This window comes from Brachypodium distachyon, chromosome 2 (assembly GCF_000005505.3).
Source record: "Brachypodium distachyon strain Bd21 chromosome 2, Brachypodium_distachyon_v3.0, whole genome shotgun sequence".
NCBI lineage: Eukaryota > Viridiplantae > Streptophyta > Magnoliopsida > Poales > Poaceae > Brachypodium > Brachypodium distachyon.
Window position 1 is genome coordinate 41,494,629 of NC_016132.3, and position 19,500 is coordinate 41,514,128.

The 19,500-nt window shown below is 43.6% G+C and overlaps 2 protein-coding genes and 1 non-coding gene across 10 annotated transcripts; 2 read left to right on the plus strand and 1 right to left on the minus strand.

Moving 5' to 3' along the window:
• The first annotated feature begins 284 nt into the window (after positions 1 to 284).
• On the plus strand, positions 285 to 437 carry MIR5185A (microRNA MIR5185a). Its single transcript, NR_126933.1, has one exon. It is a non-coding gene; the product is annotated as a microRNA MIR5185a (primary transcript).
• Positions 438 to 8,897: 8,460 nt separating this feature from the next.
• On the plus strand, positions 8,898 to 11,967 carry LOC100839699 (mitochondrial carrier protein CoAc1). Of its 2 annotated transcripts, none has more exons than XM_024459361.1 (7): positions 8,898 to 9,959; positions 10,061 to 10,146; positions 10,229 to 10,436; positions 10,622 to 10,751; positions 11,045 to 11,355; positions 11,440 to 11,571; positions 11,665 to 11,967. In XM_024459361.1, exons 1-7 carry the CDS (start codon positions 9,792 to 9,794, stop codon positions 11,767 to 11,769), a joined length of 1,140 nt encoding a protein of 379 aa, XP_024315129.1. In that variant the 5' UTR covers positions 8,898 to 9,791; the 3' UTR covers positions 11,770 to 11,967. The 2 variants fall into 2 exon arrangements, with proteins under 2 accessions (XP_024315129.1, XP_003569230.1); XM_003569182.4 differs by having other exon boundaries at positions 8,901 to 9,959; positions 11,171 to 11,355.
• Positions 11,968 to 12,554: 587 nt separating this feature from the next.
• On the minus strand, positions 12,555 to 17,767 carry LOC100840004 (uncharacterized protein DDB_G0279979). 7 transcript variants are annotated; one of them, XM_014897978.1, is made up of 5 exons: positions 17,492 to 17,767; positions 16,883 to 17,058; positions 16,171 to 16,317; positions 13,287 to 13,460; positions 12,555 to 13,145 (listed from the first exon to the last, which is right to left on the minus strand). In XM_014897978.1, the coding sequence occupies exons 2-5, from the start codon at positions 17,025 to 17,027 to the stop codon at positions 12,796 to 12,798; spliced, it is 816 nt and encodes a 271-aa protein (XP_014753464.1). In that variant the 5' UTR covers positions 17,028 to 17,058; positions 17,492 to 17,767; the 3' UTR covers positions 12,555 to 12,795. The 7 variants fall into 7 exon arrangements, with proteins under 7 accessions (XP_014753464.1, XP_014753465.1, XP_024315130.1 ...); XM_014897979.2 differs by having other exon boundaries at positions 17,586 to 17,717; XM_024459362.1 differs by having other exon boundaries at positions 17,488 to 17,622.
• Positions 17,768 to 19,500: the final 1,733 nt, after the last annotated feature.

Below are 19,500 nucleotides of genomic sequence, written 5' to 3' on the forward strand. Positions count from 1 at the left end.
AGTCTCAGGCCCTAAAGTTTTTCCTATCTTGTCTATCTCCATGTTCACGCCTTCCATAGTTCACTCCCTTTGCTCGGCGATTGGTTCCAATATAGACTACAAAGACACTCGTTGATGCACAACATGACCACTTTTTGTTTGCATGGATAAAATACTAATGAAATTTTATCACGTAAATGGTTGTATGTTTATCCAAAACCACTTGGAACGTGCCCGATCAGTAAACATGTACACTTTCAATGTGTCACATGGTGTGCCATCCTAATGAGAGGCATTTTAACTAGGGTGCAAACTGGATCCCACGAAAGTCCCGTTTCTAGTTCATTTTTCAAATCTTCTATTCAAAATTTTGCTCAAAATTTGAATAGGAGATTTGAGAATTGAACTAGAAGCGGGACTTTCGCGGGATGCCGTTTGCACCCTTAATTTTAACTTGAACCGATCGTCATGCATCTGCCTCTAAAGTCGCTTTTCTCTTGTCAATCTTCTTTTCTACGCCCCCCACAGTTCTTGTCACGTGGACGATAGAGAGGCAACATGCATAATTGCTTTTATCTGGCATGGATACGAGCCAAGCGGAATTGTGTCACATGAAGGCATGAATGTTACCCAAAACCAGTTGTGAAAGCTCCTAAAGAGAAATAAGGTGTGACGGCTGCTCAGATCTCGAGAAGGATTTGATAAGAAGAACAGGAGAAAGGGAAAGCAGGTGAGAGCAGAGGGAGGCTAATTTGATAGAGATAATTATTTGATACATTGATTGATGCCTCAGTGAAGCGATCCTCCTCTTTACAGGGGTTGATCTCTGTGCTTACTATGCTAGTCTCTAGATCGACTCACTAGCACACACAGTTTCATGATGAAATATACAGAAACAAAAGTCAAAAGTATTTTATTACATCGCATCATTCATAATTTACATAGTACTTATAACCTCGCATGACCTCTTGGGCCAGCATAAACAAATACTGTTTCAACATCATAAAACATTGTTTTCAAAACTGCAGCGGAAAAGGGTAGAACATAAGGGCCTCAACTACTCCAAGGTGAGAACATGTTGGAATGTAAGCACATGACCCACAACATAACGACGAACCTCACTCATCGTCGGATCCACCTGCATTGTTAATTGCAGCCACTACGTGGTCAATACATTTGAATGTATTGGCAAGCTCACCAGAGTTATAAAGGACCTACCAAGTACATGCATCTTTTAGCTATGTGGGGTTTGGCTATTTGCATAAAAACATCATTGTTCAATCCTATCATTTTTAATCAAATAGTTTTGATTCTATTGGACACGGGGTAGAAACACCCATGCTCCTATTAACCTAGGCACATTGAGTAGAGACATCAATGCTCCTACCCAGTTCAATCCATTCATTTTATTAAGAAATTGGAATGAGTGAGACCTTCCTTACAGCCCCAATATCTAGTTGCTCATAATTGTCCGTAACCGGGGACACGGCTAAGTACTTAGTTTGACACTCTCGAGAGGTTGTACACATTCCCCACAAGAAACCGACGTGTTAATCCCTTACTGTCCTCAGGGTAGAGTAGCAACGGCATCGATTACAGGAATTTTCAGAACATATTCCCCCAAACCACCCCAGGGACGCGTTCCAACCTACACTGCTACATACCGATGTCACCTCGGATCCAGGTTCATATTTCTTACATCCATCCTGGCAGAGCCCATATTACCATGTGGTTGTACTGGAAGCTACTAAACAGGAAACTAGTCCAGTCTCTGGTTACCCCGAGTGGCATTCCTCATTTGCGACGTAGGCGCTCCCATAGAAATGGCGAGACGACTCATAGAAATGGACCTAACGTCGCATACGTCTCCAATTCCTCAAAGCAGCCCACCCAGGACGGTTCATTGAATTACTTGTTTTGCCATACACTAGGAAAACCATATTGTAATTCAATAGTATCACATTGTGATAATACCACCCTCGTATATTATCATAGCATAGCATTTTACTACCACGATGGTAATTGGTGGTGAGGACATGGCAAGGGTATCCTATATACTAGTAGGAGAGATCATAGCTAGCATAGATATAATAATAATCCTAACAATGCAACTAATAAAAACTAGTGCATAATAAAATAATGGGATAATGGTCAAAGTGAACTTGCCTTGATAGAAGTTGGTATTCAAGTACTCTTCATAATCACACAGTTCGCTCTCCGAGAAAACTAATCAAATACAAACATTGCATACATAAACACACAATACAATCAAAAGTAAAAAAAATATATGCCATGATGCAATGCAAAACAAGTGACATGATTTGGGTTGATTTTATTTGGGTGATCAACTGGTCCTAAGCATTGTTAATTAAAATCAATGTATTAGGTTTAAAAGCAAAAAGCAAAAGCTAGGGTTTAAACCCTAAAACAAGGTTTTATTGGCAGCAGCCAATTAATTTAATTCAAAATATTTATTTATTTGTCCCAATGGACAGATGATAATAAAAAAAAATTGGGCACTAGTTTCAATTTAAAAGGACTTCCAAATAATTAGTTATGAATTAAATGGCATTAAACCCTATTCTATAAATTGACTATGATTCAAATATTTAAATTTAAATTTAAACAGTTCAAAAAGATTCTACATGTTGAGAGCTTTCCAAAAAAGTAAAGTTTGTCAAATTTGGCCAAAGGGTTTAAAAGTTATAAGCATTTGAAGTTACAGGGGCTTTTCTACAAAAGTGCCATTTAATTTAAACCGGGGGATTAAAATTACATTGTTATTTTTCTATTAAAGTGCCACGTGTCACAACCCTGTTGGTCGGTACCGGTTCGTTTAAAAAGAATTAATCGGATCTAATCCTAACCGTTGATGAAGATCCAACGGACGAGATTGAGCATGAGGAACTCACCGGCGGCGCTAGGGCTCCGGCGACGGCGCTGGCTCGGGCGGCGGCGGCGCGGGGTGTTCCGGCGAGTCTTCGGGCGCACGAAGGGGTGCGGGAGGTGCGGCTTGACGCGGCGAGGAGGCTGACGGCGTTCCGGCGACTTGGGGGCGACGGAGTCGTCGTCTAGGACGACGGGAAGATGACGGCAGGCGGCGGAGCTTCATCTTGACGGCGACGGCGAGCTGCGATGCACCAAAAAGGAAACGGCACACGTAAACTTGACCGCGAGGGAGAGAGGAAGGAGATAGGCGAGGTCTCCGGCGACGTGGCGTACCGTACGGTCGACGACGAGCAAGAACGAGCGGCGGCTGTGCTAGGGTTCCGGCGAGCAATCGCGACGGCGTGGGCGCGTGCGAGAGGGGGCGAGCAGAGGGGAAAGAAAGAGGAGGGGCGGGGCTTGAAAAGGACGCGCTCGGGCAATTTCGGGAAGGCCGGGATCAATGGGGCGGCGATGGCGCGCGCGGAATCCGGCGCGGATTCGGCGGGCGGCGCGGGCGGTGCTTTCCATCCGGGAAGACGAAGCCTGACAGGTGGGCCCCACCTGTCAGTGGCTGCGGGTGCGCGCGCGAAGCTGGGCCGGTTCGGCCCATTTGGCCGGGCCGGTCCGATTTCCTCTTTTTTTTTCTTTTAGCCTTTCCTTTTTTTTTCCTTTTTCTCATTTCTTTGATATCTTTTGATTTTGAACTCCAAATTGGCCCAAATAAATTCCAGAAAATTTGTAAAATCACATTTTATCATGATTCAACTTTTTGGAGTAATTTACCCTCAAAATAAAATATATAAAATACATTTTCCCTATAAATGCCTTTAGGGCTATATAACTATTTAAATAAAATAGTTTTCAACTCCAAATAATTATCCAAAAATTATGGGATAGTTTATTTATGCAATAAACCCCTTTTATAAATAAACCCTATTGGTTTGAAGATCCAAAGCTCAAATGGGTGAAAACCCTAGGGTTTAAATTGAAATAAAATCTTTTAAAAGCCTTTTGAGATTCAAATTTGAATTCAAAAATGCAATTATGGCATGATGCTCATGGATGCAATGCACATGAAAGGATTTGAAAATTTGGGATGTTACACTTAGCTCTACTCGACTTTCCTATTTATCGTTTCATTAGTGATCCCAACCTTACATGGGCCAAGCCCAGCCTTTCTATGGCACAGCACCCATGGCCCAACACTACTTAGCCTGACGTTGTTGTATGAGGCACAGTAGGAGTAGCACCTTTTGTGACACTCCCGCCGCCTTGAGAACCAGCTTGCCCCCAAGCTGGAGCAGAGGGAAAACGCTTCTTCAGCACTTCGTAGTCCTCCCAGGTAGCCATCTCCACAGGTAAAATGGCCAACTGAATTTTCACCTGAAGATGAGCACCATTGCCGCGCTCCGCGCTTGACCAGCCGATGCTCCAAAATGCACTTAGGAAAGACAGTGTCAACATGTAACGCCACAGGCGTTGGTAAAGAGGAAAAGGCTGGAGTATGATCTGGCACAAACCCCTTCAACTGAGATACATGGAAAACATGATGGACCTGACTAGATGCAGGCAACTCAAGCTTATAGGCAGTGTCACCAATACGAGCCAGTACCTTGTATGGACCATAAAACTTGTAAGATAGTTTGGGACAGGGACAGCTCACCACAGACATCTGACAATAGGGCATGAGTTTCACAAAAACCATATCTCCCACAGCAAATGTACGAGGTGAACGATTACGATTTGCCAATAGTTTCATGCGTAACTGAGCTTTAGCAAGTTGAGTCTAAAGATGAACCCGAAACTGTTCCCTTTCTTCCAATAATTCCAGCACATCAGGATGAGAAGCTGAAGGGATATCAGGCACCTGACCAACACTTGGCTCAGTCCCATATAAAGCTTTAAATGGTGAACATCCTAGAGCTGAATGGTGGCTGGAATTATACCAGAATTCTGCCAATGATAACCAATGAGCCCACTGTTTAGGAGTATCATGAGTAGCACATCTGAGATACATTTCCAGACATTGGTTAGTGCATTCTATTTGCCCATCTGTCTAAGGATGATACAGAACTCATCTGAAGTTCAGTGTGCAAAAGATGAAACAGTTCCCTCCAAAACAAACTAGTAAACACTTTATCACGATCAGAGACAATAGAGTTGGGAATACCATGCAACTCAACCACATTAGCCATAAATGCTTTTGCTACTTGAGGAGCAGTGCAAGGATGCTTAAGAGGAATGAAATGGCTGTATTTAGTAAAACGATCTGCCACAACGAGAATGGAATTATAGCCAGCAGAAGTGGGTAAACCCTCCACAAAATCCATGGAAATGTCCTTCCAAGCATATTTAGGTACCCGCTAAAGGGCTCAACAACCCTGGCAACTTACAGTGCTCATGCTTAGCTTGCTGACAAATTCTGCATTGTTGGACAAATTCCTGAATAGATTGTTTAAGACCTCGCCAATAGAACAATTTCTTCAGACGATGGTAGGTAGCATGAATACGTGAATGGCCCCCAATAGGAGAGGAATGGAAGGCTTGAACCAACTTTGTATGAAGATCAGCATTAGCTCCCACCTAAATTTTGCCATTGTACCTGATTGATCCTTCCTGTAACTGATAACCAAGATTGTCAGCAGAAGAGATAGCCAACTGTGGCAGAAGGAGTTGAGCAGCAGGATCCATCTCATAGGAATTCAATACTTACTGAAGCCAAATAGGCTGAGCAGTGGAAACAGCTGCCAATGTCATCAAATAACCAACTCTGGACAGGGCATCTACAGGAATATTGACCATGGTGTGTCTTGGATTCATACGAATCTGGTGGTAGCCTGACTTAAGATCAAGCTTGGAAAAGTATTTGGTGCCAGCGAGCTCATCCAGCAGTTCCTCCACAATGGGCATTGGAAACTTGCTCTTAATAGTAATAGCATTGAGACGCCTATAATCAACACAAAACCTCAATGTTCCATCCTTCTTCTTCACCAGTAACACATGAGATGCAAAGGGACTCATGCTAGCTGTGATAATACCAGCTTGGAGTATTTCAGTAACCTGTCTCTCAATTTCAGTCTTCTGAAAAGGAGCATACTTATGTGGTTTGGAGTTAACAGGAATGGAACCAGGTAACAGATGAATAGAATGATCATAAGTTCTGTAGGGAGGTAATGCTTGAGGATCTTGAAACACAGCTGCAAACTTCGTTAAGAGTTGCTGGACTAGAGGTGGAATAGGGGAGCTAGGAGCAGGGACACAAGGTTCTACCAATGCTGAAACCCATATATCCAAGCCTTTAGAACATTTAAGCACTTGCTGGGCAATCATCTCCTGTAGTGTGTCAGGCACATCAGGAGCTGCAATGCCATGTAACTTAACCAACTTATCATTAACCAGGAACTATCCAGCGTTGATCCCAATGACATGCCATGGCACCCCACTGTTTCAGCCAATCCATGCCTAAAATGGCATCATATTCACCCAACTGGACAACTCTGAAGTCATATTGGAATGTATGGTGCTGAACCCACCAAGTCAGCCCAGAGACCTTACTGTCACACTGTAACACAGCCCCATTCGCCACTTTGACTGCAGTTAGAGGTATAGGCACAACAGAGTAGTTCAATGAAGTAAGTAAATGAGAATCAATAAAACTATGTGAGCTGCCAGAATCAATGAGCATAATCAACACCTTATTGCCTACTAAACATCTCAGACGAATGGTGTCTGGATGGTCAGCGCCAGACACTGCATTGAGAGACAAGTGCATGTCTGTTTCATCATCCATGTCCTCACCCTGTGCTATGGCATCTAGAACTTCATCTGACAGTAGCTCCACTACTTGTACTGCTTTGATCTGAGGAGCCGGGACAATAGCACACTGATGACCAGGGATAAATTTCTCCCCACACTTATAGCACAGGCCATTTGCTCTGCGAAAATCTTTGAGCTGCTTGGCCTTCCACATCTCTCCCTTGTCGAATTTGGGTCCAATAGTTGTTCGGCCATACCCTTCCACTCGAGGAGCACGAGCTGACTGAAGAGCAGACAAGCGAGCAAGCACGCCTTCCTGAACAGAAGCATACAAGGCGGCTTCAGCCACGATGGTAGGGAGTTGAACCTCGACCGCAGGCTTGAGTTCATCCTTGAGTCCGAGAATAAACTGCGAGACCAGCATCAAGCCACCCATAGATTCATCATACAGGCAAATCTGGTACACCAACAGATCGAACTGATGTCTGTATTCAGCAACAGAACCAGTCTGGCGGAGAAGCAACAGTTCACGAATCTTGTCCTGTTGGGTATTGGTGTCAAATTCCTGCAACACAGTCACACTGAACATAATCCCAATCTTGCCAATGAGCAGTGCGCTTGAACGCCTGGTACCAATGAGCAGCACTGCCTCGGAGATACATAGTCGTCGCGGCCACACGGAAACCAGGCGGGATCTGATACATGGTGAAGAAAGTGTTGCACTGATCGATCCAAATACTCGCGTCCGTGCCATCGAACCGAGGAAAATCCATCTTAGGTACCCAATTCTTACGATGCCCTTGATCCGAAGATCCAAAAACATTATTCACAATATCCACGGACATAGGGATCGGAGAGGGAAACTGGACCTGCGGGCCGGAGGAAGAGGACGCCACACCGGAACGCGGAGGTATCAGGAGGCGTGGGGGAGGCGCGGCCGGACCTTTTGGTGGAGGTGGTGGTGGTGGTGGAGGCGGCCGCCCCTGAGTGAACCCGGCCAAGCCCAACTCCGTGCCAGGATTGGGGATGATGAGTGGAGGTGGGGCCTTCCCATGAAGGCCGGTGTCGGTGGAAGACGCCAACGCCGTGGTCTGCTCCTAATGAACCTTCCCGAGCGAATCCAGAGAGAGATCCACCTCCGTCTGCACCTGGGCGAGGTCCAGTGCCTGCTCTGTGAGGGTGGTGGAAATCACAGAGAACCGCGTCTCCATCTCCTTCGTGTGTGCATCGAACTTGGTGGCAAGCGCCGACAAGATCCGCTCCTCCATGTCCTTCATAGCTTCGACCACTTGCCGGACGGGAGCGTAGGCTTGGCGGGTGCCGTGTTGGCGATTTCAACTCTCCGATCAACCTCAGATCGGTATTACAGCAGTAGACGAATCCGCCACCAACCTCTCGTTGGATATTACGATCAAGGACGAGCGAGAAGCGAGGAAAAAATCGAATCATGGCTCTGATACCACATGTGACGGCTGCTCAGATCCCGAGAAGGATGTGAGAAGAAGAACAGGAGAAAGGAGAAAGCACAGAGGGAGGCTAATTTGATAGAGATAATTGTTTGATACATTGATTGATGCCTCAGCTCTACTCGACTTTCCTATTTATCGCTTCGTTTGTGATCTCAACCTTACATGGGCCAAGCCCAGCCTTTCTAGTGCACATCACCCACGGCCCAACACTACTTAGCCTGACGTTGTCGTATGAGGCACAGTAGGAGTAGCACCTTCTGTGACATACGGAGTAGAAAATATGGACAATTTTGATAGTCAAGGGATTAAGGGTGATGTTTTTATTTCAAGGACAGTTAGGCCTTGTTTGATAGTTTTCGGGGAGCTTTTTAGGATATAATCCAGTCCAAAATGATTGTTTGGTAGACATGGTTAGAGGGGATTAAACACCCCCCACCCCCAAAAAACACTCCATTTTGTACAAAATTAAAACACTCATCAAACTACCGTTTTTCTAAAATACACACTACGTTTTGAATTTTTGAGAGTTTTGGAATGAACACCCAGAACTCTCAAATATCAAAACACCAGTCACTAAAAAATACGCTAACCCAAACAAAACGTCAGGAGTAGTTAACGCAGGAGTTTTAGGTGGCAGAACGAATACACTACAAAGCAGATCGACCGAAGATGTTGCTGATATTTCTGCGAAACAATTGTGTGGTGACGAGCAGCAACACCGACAGCGTAGCTTGCTGCCGTCACCCGAACAGTGATAGTCGTCCCAGTTCCCGTTTGGCGCACGTGGGACTGCGGTCGCTCTCCCCTTTCCGCGTTCCTTCGAATTCGTTCCAGAACAGAACTACTCCGCGCTCCCTCCTACAGACTCCAAACCCGCGCGACCGGATTCCGCCGAATCGATCCCCTCCTCCTCGGCCGGACCCCGGACGGACGAATCACTCCCTCCCCTCGACCTCCTCTCCCCGCAGATCCCCCGCGATTGATGAGTATTCTTCCCCCAGTCTCTTGGTGGAGCGATTTGGATGCGAGGGAGCTCGGCCCCGAGCATTCTTCTCCCCGATCTCCCCGCCGGGAAGGCGCCGACGTCTCTCCCCTCTCGCTGCCGGAGGTAGGCGGCCGATGGGCTAGGGAGCTGGCCCTCCTACACCTTCGGTCGCCAGCGGCAGGCCGGAGCCTTGTGGGATCCGCCCGCCTCCTCTCGATTTAGAAGCCCACTGCCTGCTCAGTTAATTGAGCCTATATCTCTGAGGTTGATTCAGCTATTGGGAAAGAGTATATTGTCAGTTCTTGGATCATCAGAGCTTACGATTGGGAACTGGATGTTGCGTGGTGATCCAGCTTAATCCTGTTTAGTTTAACTGTGGAGGATAAAGATTGGCTTTGGTTGTGTCTTTTTGGGTGTTTAGCACTCAGACAGTACTGTGCAAGATTCTAGCTTATCCTTGACTATCATAGTCTCTTGTTAGTACGAGTGTTGAGGAGACAGATCAAAGCTTTGATTTGTTCCTGGCATTTGGATATCCAATTTCGGGGACATATTCCTAGCAAGACCCTGCACTGTAGAACATATTCTCTGCTCTGAATTGATTTTGTGTTAATGTTAGTAGTGGTGGGGAGGGAAGGTACTAAATATTCCCATCTGCCCAGCCAGTTGGAAAGATGGGTTCCTCGCAAGAATCCACCTTCTCATCAGCTTCAACGGCCGCGCAAGTGAATGCGTTGGACTTACTACCAGTCTATGCTAAGGAACTTATTGCTGGCGGTGCAGCTGGTGCATTCGCAAAGACTGCGGTAGCGCCACTTGAGAGGGTCAAGATATTATTGCAGGTATGATTTATATAATCCTTCCATTTTGCTATGTGCAGTAATCATCTGAGTATTTAGCTGATTTATTGATTTGGAGATTACATGTCCTGTTACTTATGTAGACAAGAACCGAAGGGTTTCAATCCCTTGGGATTGTTCGATCCTTGAGGAAGCTGTGGCAATATGAAGGAATTCGAGGCTTCTACAAGTGAGTATTGTGGAGAAATGCCTTAAAGCTCTGACTGTTGAATTTAGCATATTGATTTGACGTTTTGTCATTGTTCATGCAGAGGCAATGGTGCAAGCGTGCTTCGGATTGTTCCATATGCGGCATTGCATTACATGACATATGAGCAGTATAGGTGCTGGATACTGAATAATGCTCCATCAGTGGGTACAGGACCCGTAGTTGATCTCTTGGCTGGCTCAGCTGCTGGCGGGACTGCAGTTCTGTGTACCTACCCTTTAGACTTGGCTAGGACCAAGCTCGCATATCAGGTATTGCACAGCCATGTGGATGTGTTGTTCATTTTGTTTTTTTTATTATATCTGTAAAGAGTCTCCATCACAAGAAGTATTGTTGGAACAGTTCGTTGATCACCACTATTAGTTTACATGGTGCCACCTGTTGATCATGTTGATAATCATTGGCTCATGACTGTTTAATTAACTTTCTTCACTAGGTTTCGAATGTGGCCCAACCTGGCAACTCCTTGGGAAATTCCGGCCACCAGCCAGTATATAATGGCGTAAAGGATGTTTTCAAAACTGTATACAAGGAAGGAGGTGCACGATCTTTGTACCGTGGGATAGGTATGTCTTGTCTGCCAACGTTGTTATGGGGTTGGAGTAAACATCATTTATGGTTAGTTAGTGTGAGACTAGCAAGTTATCACCATGTATCTTAATCTACTCTGTTCTTTCCAATTCAGTTAATTTTGCATGCTTGCAGAGCTTTTTGTGTTGTAACAAGGATGCTGCTATAAAACAAGTCCAGGTTAATGGCAGATATGCATATGCAATTGGAATATAAGATATGTCCATTCATATCTGGCATCAAAGTTTAGTTATTTTCTAGGTATTACAAGGGTGCACTGTTTTTATAGGTGACAGCAATTGCCTGGAGCCCAGGATGCAATATATGGGAGTAGTTTATGATGTCTATGTAATATTTATCTGGGCTATAGCATTGCACCGCATGACAGTTGAGGCCAAATTTCGTATCATTTCAGGCCCAACCCTGATCGGTATTCTTCCATACGCTGGCCTAAAATTTTACATATACGAAGATCTAAAATCTCGTGTTCCAGAAGATTACAAGAGATCTGTTGTATTGAAGCTCTCCTGTGGTGCTTTGGCTGGTCTTTTTGGGCAAACGCTCACTTACCCGCTGGATGTTGTCCGAAGGCAAATGCAGGTACATCCCAGTCATCATAATCTACTTATTGTAATTTGGATTGCAATCCTGATTAGCTCCTGTCCTGTCCTGTGCCATGTTCAGGTTCAGAACAAGCAGCCACAGAATGTTAACGACACCTTCCGCATAAGAGGAACATTTCAGGGTCTCTTACTCATCATTCGGTGCCAGGGATGGAGACAACTCTTTGCTGGCTTGAGCCTTAACTATGTCAAGGTAATTATTGAGGACTACGAGTGCAGATCTAGAGGTTCTTTTTCTTAAACGTGTAACTCTGTCAAAAAATGTTTTTTTCTTCCTTTCTTTCAGGTTGTCCCTTCAGTTGCTATCGGATTCACAACATATGACATGATGAAGAATTTGCTGGGAGTACCTCCACGCGAGAGAGCTCATCCATCGGCTGGTAACAAATGAAGCAGCGCCGACTCTCTTGTGTTGCAGGTCTCGTTTTGAATCATATTGCTAGGTTGCATAGGATGGTCTCATAATTCCGACTGAACTGTTGGGTCTGTAAGAATGACAGCTCAATTGAGCTGCTCCAGACTCGGATATGATTGTATATACTGATTGTGCTGATTTGATAGTTGAATTGATAAAGCATTTCGTCCGTAATTGTCCTGCACCAACAATGCACTGGTAAAACCATGACCGGAGATAAGCTGTTGAACTGTTCTTAGGCCCCCTTCTTTTCGGCTTACCTAAACTAATTTGGAAGCCTAGCAAAAAAATTTATGGTTGAGGATATGAAACGTGTTATGAGTCTGTTTTCGCCCCTATGGGGAAGCAGATAGGAGGTCTGCAGAGTGGGCGGTGCATCAGTGAGCAGCGGCCAACTATGGCGATAGCACTCAACGCTCACCAGAGCCATCACCAGTGTCCAGATCAGACGAAGGCCAAGCTCGTCACGCAGTCTTCTGACGAGGTTCAGCGTCATGGACACGTACATGCCAAAGAGCGAGAAGGGGGAGAGAGGTCGGTGGTTGGGTAGAGGTTGTAATTTCTTACTCCACCGATGGATTTGGCATCGGAGCAGCTAGGTGCTCTGGTTCCTTATTTCTTCGATTGGGCGACATCTCTACAACGGTGAGGACCGGTGCCAAACTGTCATCGCTATTTAGCCTTACATTGTGGCTGCCCTAAGTGCATCCTGCATTTAAATTATTTTAACTCAGTTTTTGATACGGTGGAAGGTTCTTATATAAATTCAATTGTTTTTTTCATTCACATAAATTGGATCAAATCCATAAGTAACAAGAGTTACACAAAATAAAACACTATTTTTCTGCATTCATCAAACATCAAGGACAAATCCAAAAACAAACAACTCTGAAGAGAATACACAGCTGCAAACTGTACACCATCCACACCCTCCCAAGCAGACCATTCAATTTCAAAGAACACAAAAAAGGCAGAATTAATCCACAGCTGAACTGCCACACCCTAGTCTTTCTTCTTGGCAGCAGGGGAGCAGAACCTCTCAAACAGCATGGCGAAGAACCCGAGGAAATCGATTCGCTTCTTCGGGTCGTCTTTCTCCACCTCCCGCTTTGCTTCCTCGGGCTGTTCTCCTTCAGCTGGAGTTCCGGTTTCGGCAGCAGCCTCAACTGGAATCTCAGTTTCATCTGTATCTTGCTGCTGCACCGCTGCAAAGACAGCCTGAATTTCTTCCACAGCCTCCTCTAGGATGTTTGAGCTTTTGGTCTTATCGCCAGAGGCGCCCTCGTCAGCGTCCTGTGTTTTCTCGCCTTTTGTTTTCTCCTTGACCTCAGCAGCTTCTTTCTCTTTGGATTCTGCACAAAATAAGGATTGATGCAAATTATGATCATGTTGTGGAAGGAAAATCAGAGACTAGACAGATCGTTGCTTCCATGTTTGTTGATGAATCGTCAGTTTGTCAACATACAGCAACCAGAGATCAAAAGTTCAATTACCATGTTTTCCCAGATGTAAAACCTCCGCAACCTTTTCTATCACTTCTGGGTGTTTTTTCACTTTGTCGAGGACCGAATGGACCTTGTCCATCACATCTGGGTGAGTTTTCACCTTGTCGAGCATTGAATTGAAAGCTTCCATGTCCTCCTTTCCTTGTTCTTCACTTCCTTGACCTTAAGAAATTGAGAGAGAAAAAGCTTGTTCTCAGAGCCTATGCTTGGCATTTTAATTTTAGAAGCATCACAAAACAGTCATCAAGTTTGTCAGTTGCATCTTCTAAGATCACAGCCAACAGGTAACTGATATAAATGCCACGGGCAGATAAACTATATGGGCCTGCAAAGTGAAAATTTTGCATAGCGACCTCAGGCTAGTTAAAGGAATAGTAGCATATTTGGTAAAGAAATGAGTATGATCTCTCAGCTTTTGAGGTACGAATATTTCTGGAAAGTAACTAATTAAGAATTTGCTAGTGGCTGGAGCAGAATTCAGGAATCGGTACTAATATGATTATAGGAAGGAACAGACGACAGAAAAATTAAAAAGAAAAAATTAAGCTAAACTTTCTCCAGTTTTGCTGCTGAAGAAGTAGGGGAAAGCTAATCAACAGGAAAGCTAAGGTTCAATTCTTCCAAAGAACGAGATTGTCAAGTTCCCTTACAAAACCATACACCAAAATCATCCGCCCAAAGCAAAAGGAAGGAAGAGATTCAGAGACAGAAGATTGAAAGAACAAGTTTCTCCATGTGATATATGCGGGATCGAACTACAAAGGAAGAAGAGATCTTTACCAGTTGTAATCCGAAGATTTGGGGGACAGTGAAGGTTGCAATAAATGGGGGAAAGCTAAGCAGAATGAAACTGAAAGGCACAGCACAGGCTTCTAATTTTTATGAGAAGCTGAAGAACTCTGGGTTGTTGCTGTTGGGTTCGGATCTCCCGATTGGCCGATTCAGGGCCCTAATGGAGCTCCTTGATCTGGATCAAGAGGACCAGACTAATGTTCCAGGGCACTATAAATACACAGACACTGCAGAAGCATCATAGAACATGGTACGGCAGTGTAGGAGGGAGGGTGACAGCTAAATACACTACACGCCGGCTAATTACAGGCATTCATTGTGGTTGGTTGAACATGATTTTTCATTATGGCATGCACGGAGCATAGTTCTTGTGCCATACAGAGTGCCACTAGTCCAGCTGGTGAAATAAAATATAGATCAAAGATATACTTTTTTTCGCAGTACTTTTTCAACATTTGCTATTTGGTTCACTTGTTAATTGCATGGTATCGGAGAGAAGAAAATAGGACAAACGACAGATGGATTCTGTGTTTGGATTTGGTTTTTGATTTGTTGCTGGACTAAAGTGGGCTAGATTAAGTAAGGACTTGGTCGTATAACGTGCGTGTGTATTTTTGAGGTCAACTAACCATCTGGCACATGGAGGGCAGCTAGGAGGACACAAGAGCATGGTGCTTGAGCTGTGACAACTGTCTCTTCATCAGAATAAGAATAACAAAAGAAAAACAGCATAAAGTCCCCTGTATTCAACTCACAATGATCTTCTGAAATCTGAAAACGAGCTGTTGTGAGGTTGTCTGAAATAGTTTTTTTCTTGTTCGCGGTTGCGGATCACGAATGGCCCTCTACGAAGGAAAACAAGCTGGAAAACGCTATCAGGGTATCCTCAATCACACATGCCCAACATCCTACATAATCATTGTGAAAAAAAGGTGCTTTTCCTTGGAAGTAAAGTTAAAGACAGACCTCCACAAACAAACGTGCACCCTTGCAGGTTGCAACCATGTAATGCTCAAATCTAAACTACAATTTGATGGTTGGACAGCCAAACTAGTATATTTCGAGCGATTATTAGGATTAAACTTTAAAGCAATATGTGGTGGACACAACTTGAAACCATGCGTGCTCACCCGTATACAAGCAAAAACTCCACATTTCCTAAATATTTATTGAGTACAAATTATCATGCTTGCTTTGCCATTAGAAATCATAATACCTTAAGAAAACACTACGCTTGTGTGATATCTCTATTAAAATGTGGTAAAAATCCATTATCATGATCTGAATCAACATACTTCAGGATTATGGATGGTATAACCTCTGCAATCATTACCTGTTACATCACTTCCTTTTCTATTAATTACATGGCTTGTGGGTTTTCCTTCAAAAGGGCCAAATCAGAAAAGGATATCTCACCTAAATAAGGAATTTTTTCTATCAACACATAGACTAGCTACATCCATGTTCTAGTTGTCAGACAAGCCTGGGACAAATTTCCCATTGCACTCTGGTTTGTTGTTACGAACCCACTCTTCAGTATGTACTACCTGCTGATTGTTGCATAATTGTTTGTACCACCTAAAAGTTGGTAGTTTATAGTAACTTTTAGTCCTAGTTGAAAAATGAAAGCTTATCTGCAATGCTAAATCATTTCCATTTCCTCCATTTCAAAATAGATGTTCTTATTGACTTTGCAGTCTCCAGTTATGTCTATAAGCAGAAAACTAAACTGCGGAAGAACATTGGTGGCCTCTGATTCTTCTTTTCATGGTCTTGAAAACAATTATATTGTGAAACAATTTTAATGACAAATCTAATGGTATCATTTGCATGTAACCAACTTAAGTAATTTCTAACTATTTATTAGTCAAAGCAATAAAAACTATGGTAATGGACTTTCTAGAAGGACATCTAAACATAGGGAGTACAGATTTTTTTTTCGTTATAGTTTTTCTGTAAAATGGTCAAACAGAATCAACCAAACATCACGTACTCGCATCAATTGCTGCAAAAAAATTTGGTGCCTTGCAGATCCACCGAACATTTTCTTTGAAGTAGTTCTGAATTGAATATAATTTACCTAGTTCCTTTGAGCGGCTGGCTTCTGATTCTGAGTGACCTCCAACATCCTCTTTCGCTTTCTCGAGAATGCCTGATCCCTTCTCCAAGATTGTTTCAAAGCCAGCCTTCACATCTGCTTGAACCTTTTCCGCTCTCCCTTGAGCGTCTGTCAATCGGCTCCGATGGTCAGGTAGGAGGAATTTATTAAGAGTACATCATGGCCAGGTGTCTATAGGGTCAATCAAAAGCTAATGTGGAAGAACTATATGCATTAAGAGTTATGACAACTATTATGAAAATTACAAGATTATATCATTTCAATTCTGAAATTTCTACTTTGATTAAGTATTGCTGTTATATCCACCGTCCAGCTGCCAGGTTCGTGTGGGCGTCAGAATTTTCTTTCTGGTCTAAATGCAAAGCTATTTCCAGAACAAGTATTATTTCCGGAAAAAATGATTTGTAGTAATACCTAAATGTTTGTCTGCAAATAAAATGCTGTATTGCTAGCAATTCTATTTCCACTTATATTTGACTGGGGGCCTGTGCCTACTGAATTTCACCACTCGATTTGACCAACCAGAAATAATCTAGTACTGCCTAGCGTTGATCAGAACGCATTGCGTGCTACTGACGGCAAACACTATAGAAGGTTCAAGAGCTCAAATGAACAGGTTTGTTTGAAGCTGGACAGGCATTGTAGTAGACATGTTTTGGATATAATGACTAACCATTCTTGGCTGACTTGAGGCTTCCTGTAAAAGCACCCTTGGCGCGATCGAAGAAATCATTCTTCCCACGGCCATCTTTGTCCTTCTTCGGTGATGATCCATCGGTGTCCTTCACTTTCTTTGAATTCCTCCTCTGAAAAAACATCTCGTCCTATCCTCCCTCTTAGTCTCTTACACTGCAACAGTTCATGTAGAAAAAGAGCAGGTATAAGCAACACACCAGCCTGAGCAAATTCAAGAAATCTAAAATGCTACAACAAAAGAGCAGCAATCTCCTTCTGACAGCCATTATTATTTGTGTTATGTTCGGACAAACAGAGCAAAGGCGAATGAATTTTGGTTTGTCTGGAGCATGGTCTCTCTTGCTCCTCATGTAGGCCAGTTTGGTTCATGGTTGTCTGAAATTTAAGAGGGGAACCCAAACAAAACTAATGAAAGGAGCATGTTTACACAAGATGACAACAGCAGCAACTGCATCAATCTAAGATCGAACCTGGTGAACAGGAATATGACTTATGTATGACATATCTCATCATTTAGAGAACCGCTAAAGAACAAAACGAGAAAGGAGGAAGAACAGAGAAGAAGCATTATGCCTATCCTACCTACCTTTCCTTGGAATGATCAGGATATGGAGAGGAGTTGCAAAGGAGAGGAGAAGACAGAAGGGGGGGATATGCAGAGGAATAAATTGAAAATGGACCTCCTTTTATTTATGAAGCATGTAGTAGCTAGTATTTGTTGTTGCCACAATTTAAGCGTGTGAGCCAATCGGACCAAAGGGAGTGCCCCAACCCGCAACCATTAGCTTCTGATTCTAGTCTTTCCTGGCTAAATCTTATAAACCTGTCCATTCCATTTCTTTAATTGCTGAATACACCACGCGGGATTGGAACTATTTACTTCCAACTCTTGTGCTTTTATATGGTTTTAGGCATGGTCCATGTGTTGACTTGACCACCACAGCCGCGTTCATCATCGGCGAGAGGTATAATCATGTACACGTGGATCGGATTTACAGGTTAGTTGATTAAGTGCTGTAGAAGGAGTCTCTCCTCTTGGCCTATCTTGTACACTTCCTTTAGCTTGCTGCAATGCAACAGGATGCAGACGTGAAGGGATAAAATTTCTCCCGATTCGAGTCTTGATGTGATACTACCGGGTGCGCGCGCATGAAAAACAATTTATCAGGAATGGTGCTTTGATTGGGAGACGAATGCGATTGAAAGGAGGAGAAATTAATTAACGGCAGATATAGCTTGCTGAATTGTCCGACGGGGGTAACTGATGGATCAAACACGTCTGTCTGTAGCGTACGTGTGTCTTCTGTCTTCTCTCAGGCATTAAACCGTTCCCGGGCATGCGATTACGAAGAACTTGGTATCAATTTGAGCTTGACTCTCATTCTCATTTGGTCGGTTGCGCGATCTTTTCGCTCGTTGTGAAACGCACGTACATTACATACACTCCATGTGCATTCGCTGTACGTGGTTTGCCACTTGCCAGCTTTCAATTTCAAGGGTACGTGACTACGTGTCGACAGAGTCCAATCTTTTCTCTTCTTCTTTTTTTCTGTTTCCTGACAAGGATTTGGCTACTTGATCATTCTCTCCCGGGGCCGGGGTTTGCGGTAACCGTGATAACCAGAAAATCCAGTCTATTTACCGGAAGGATTTTTTAATCAAAATTTGAATTTACCGGAAGGATTTCTTAGTCAAAATTTGAAATAAGTATCCCTATATTCTAAACGTTGTCTCAAGTAGCCAAGGGCCACCGATTCTCCTTTTTGGAACGAACTACCGTGGATGAGGCAATTTTTCTTCCCTCTTGTTTCTTTCGCTGTTAACGGCTGTATGAGAGAGTGTTTTGGGAGGACAAGTGGTTGGATCCCGTTCCGCTCAAAGATTAGTTCTCGTCTCTTTTCAGAATCGCGCTTAACCATCAGGCTTCGGTTGCCCATGTCTTGAACGCTGAATCTCCAAATATCGTTTAGGAGGGCTATTTTCGGTGCAAGACTGACTGCTTCGTAGGAGTTGTGTGCCAGGCTAGCTTCGCTGCACCTTGTGGACCAACTAGATTCGTTTTTCTTGGTGTTGTGATTAATTCCAGTTTCTAGTTTCGTCATAATATTATTGAAAAACTTAATTTTCCTTTTAAAATTATTATGCTTGATTTGTTTGCCGAGGGGTAGTACTCATAAAGAATAATTTGGCTAAAATAAATTGGACTGGTTGCAAAAAAACGAAATGTATTTTCGTGATCAAAATGAGACCATCCAACATTTGTTTCTTAGTTTTCCATGACGTGCTTGGTGTAAAGCGCCGTATTTGTAACACTAGACCCCGCGTGTTGTTGCGGCACATGTGGCGAGATTTAAAAACCCAATGATGTCATCAATTTCTAGGTGTTATCAGGATGTAGTTGCCAACCGTACCAAAGTTGATAACATTTTTAGTCGAAAGAAGTTGATATCTCTTATGAGATGCAGGACATACAGCTAACGGAGTGTCGTGATGGTACTTCTGTTAAAAAATTCAGCAGTCACCTCACATGCCCACAGTAACCGACCATTTCCGCCAATGTTGCAATGCAATAGGAGTACATTCCTGCATGCCTCC

Bases quoted from the DNA above. Each gene is read 5' to 3' on its own strand.
- LOC100839699 (XM_024459361.1), top strand. From the start codon at position 9,792: ATGGGTTCCTCGCAAGAATCCACCTTCTCATCAGCTTCAACGGCCGCG. The intron at 9,960-10,060 runs GTATGATTTATA...TTACTTATGTAG, and splicing joins GGGTCAAGATATTATTGCAG to ACAAGAACCGAAGGGTTTCA. The intron at 11,572-11,664 runs GTAATTATTGAG...CCTTTCTTTCAG, and splicing joins TGAGCCTTAACTATGTCAAG to GTTGTCCCTTCAGTTGCTAT.
- LOC100840004 (XM_014897978.1), bottom strand. From the start codon at position 17,027: ATGTTTTTTCAGAGGAGGAATTCAAAGAAAGTGAAGGACACCGATGGA. The intron at 13,461-16,170 runs GTAAATTATATT...CAATTTCTTAAG, and splicing joins CAGCCGCTCAAAGGAACTAG to GTCAAGGAAGTGAAGAACAA. The intron at 13,146-13,286 runs GTAATTGAACTT...TATTTTGTGCAG, and splicing joins TTTACATCTGGGAAAACATG to AATCCAAAGAGAAAGAAGCT.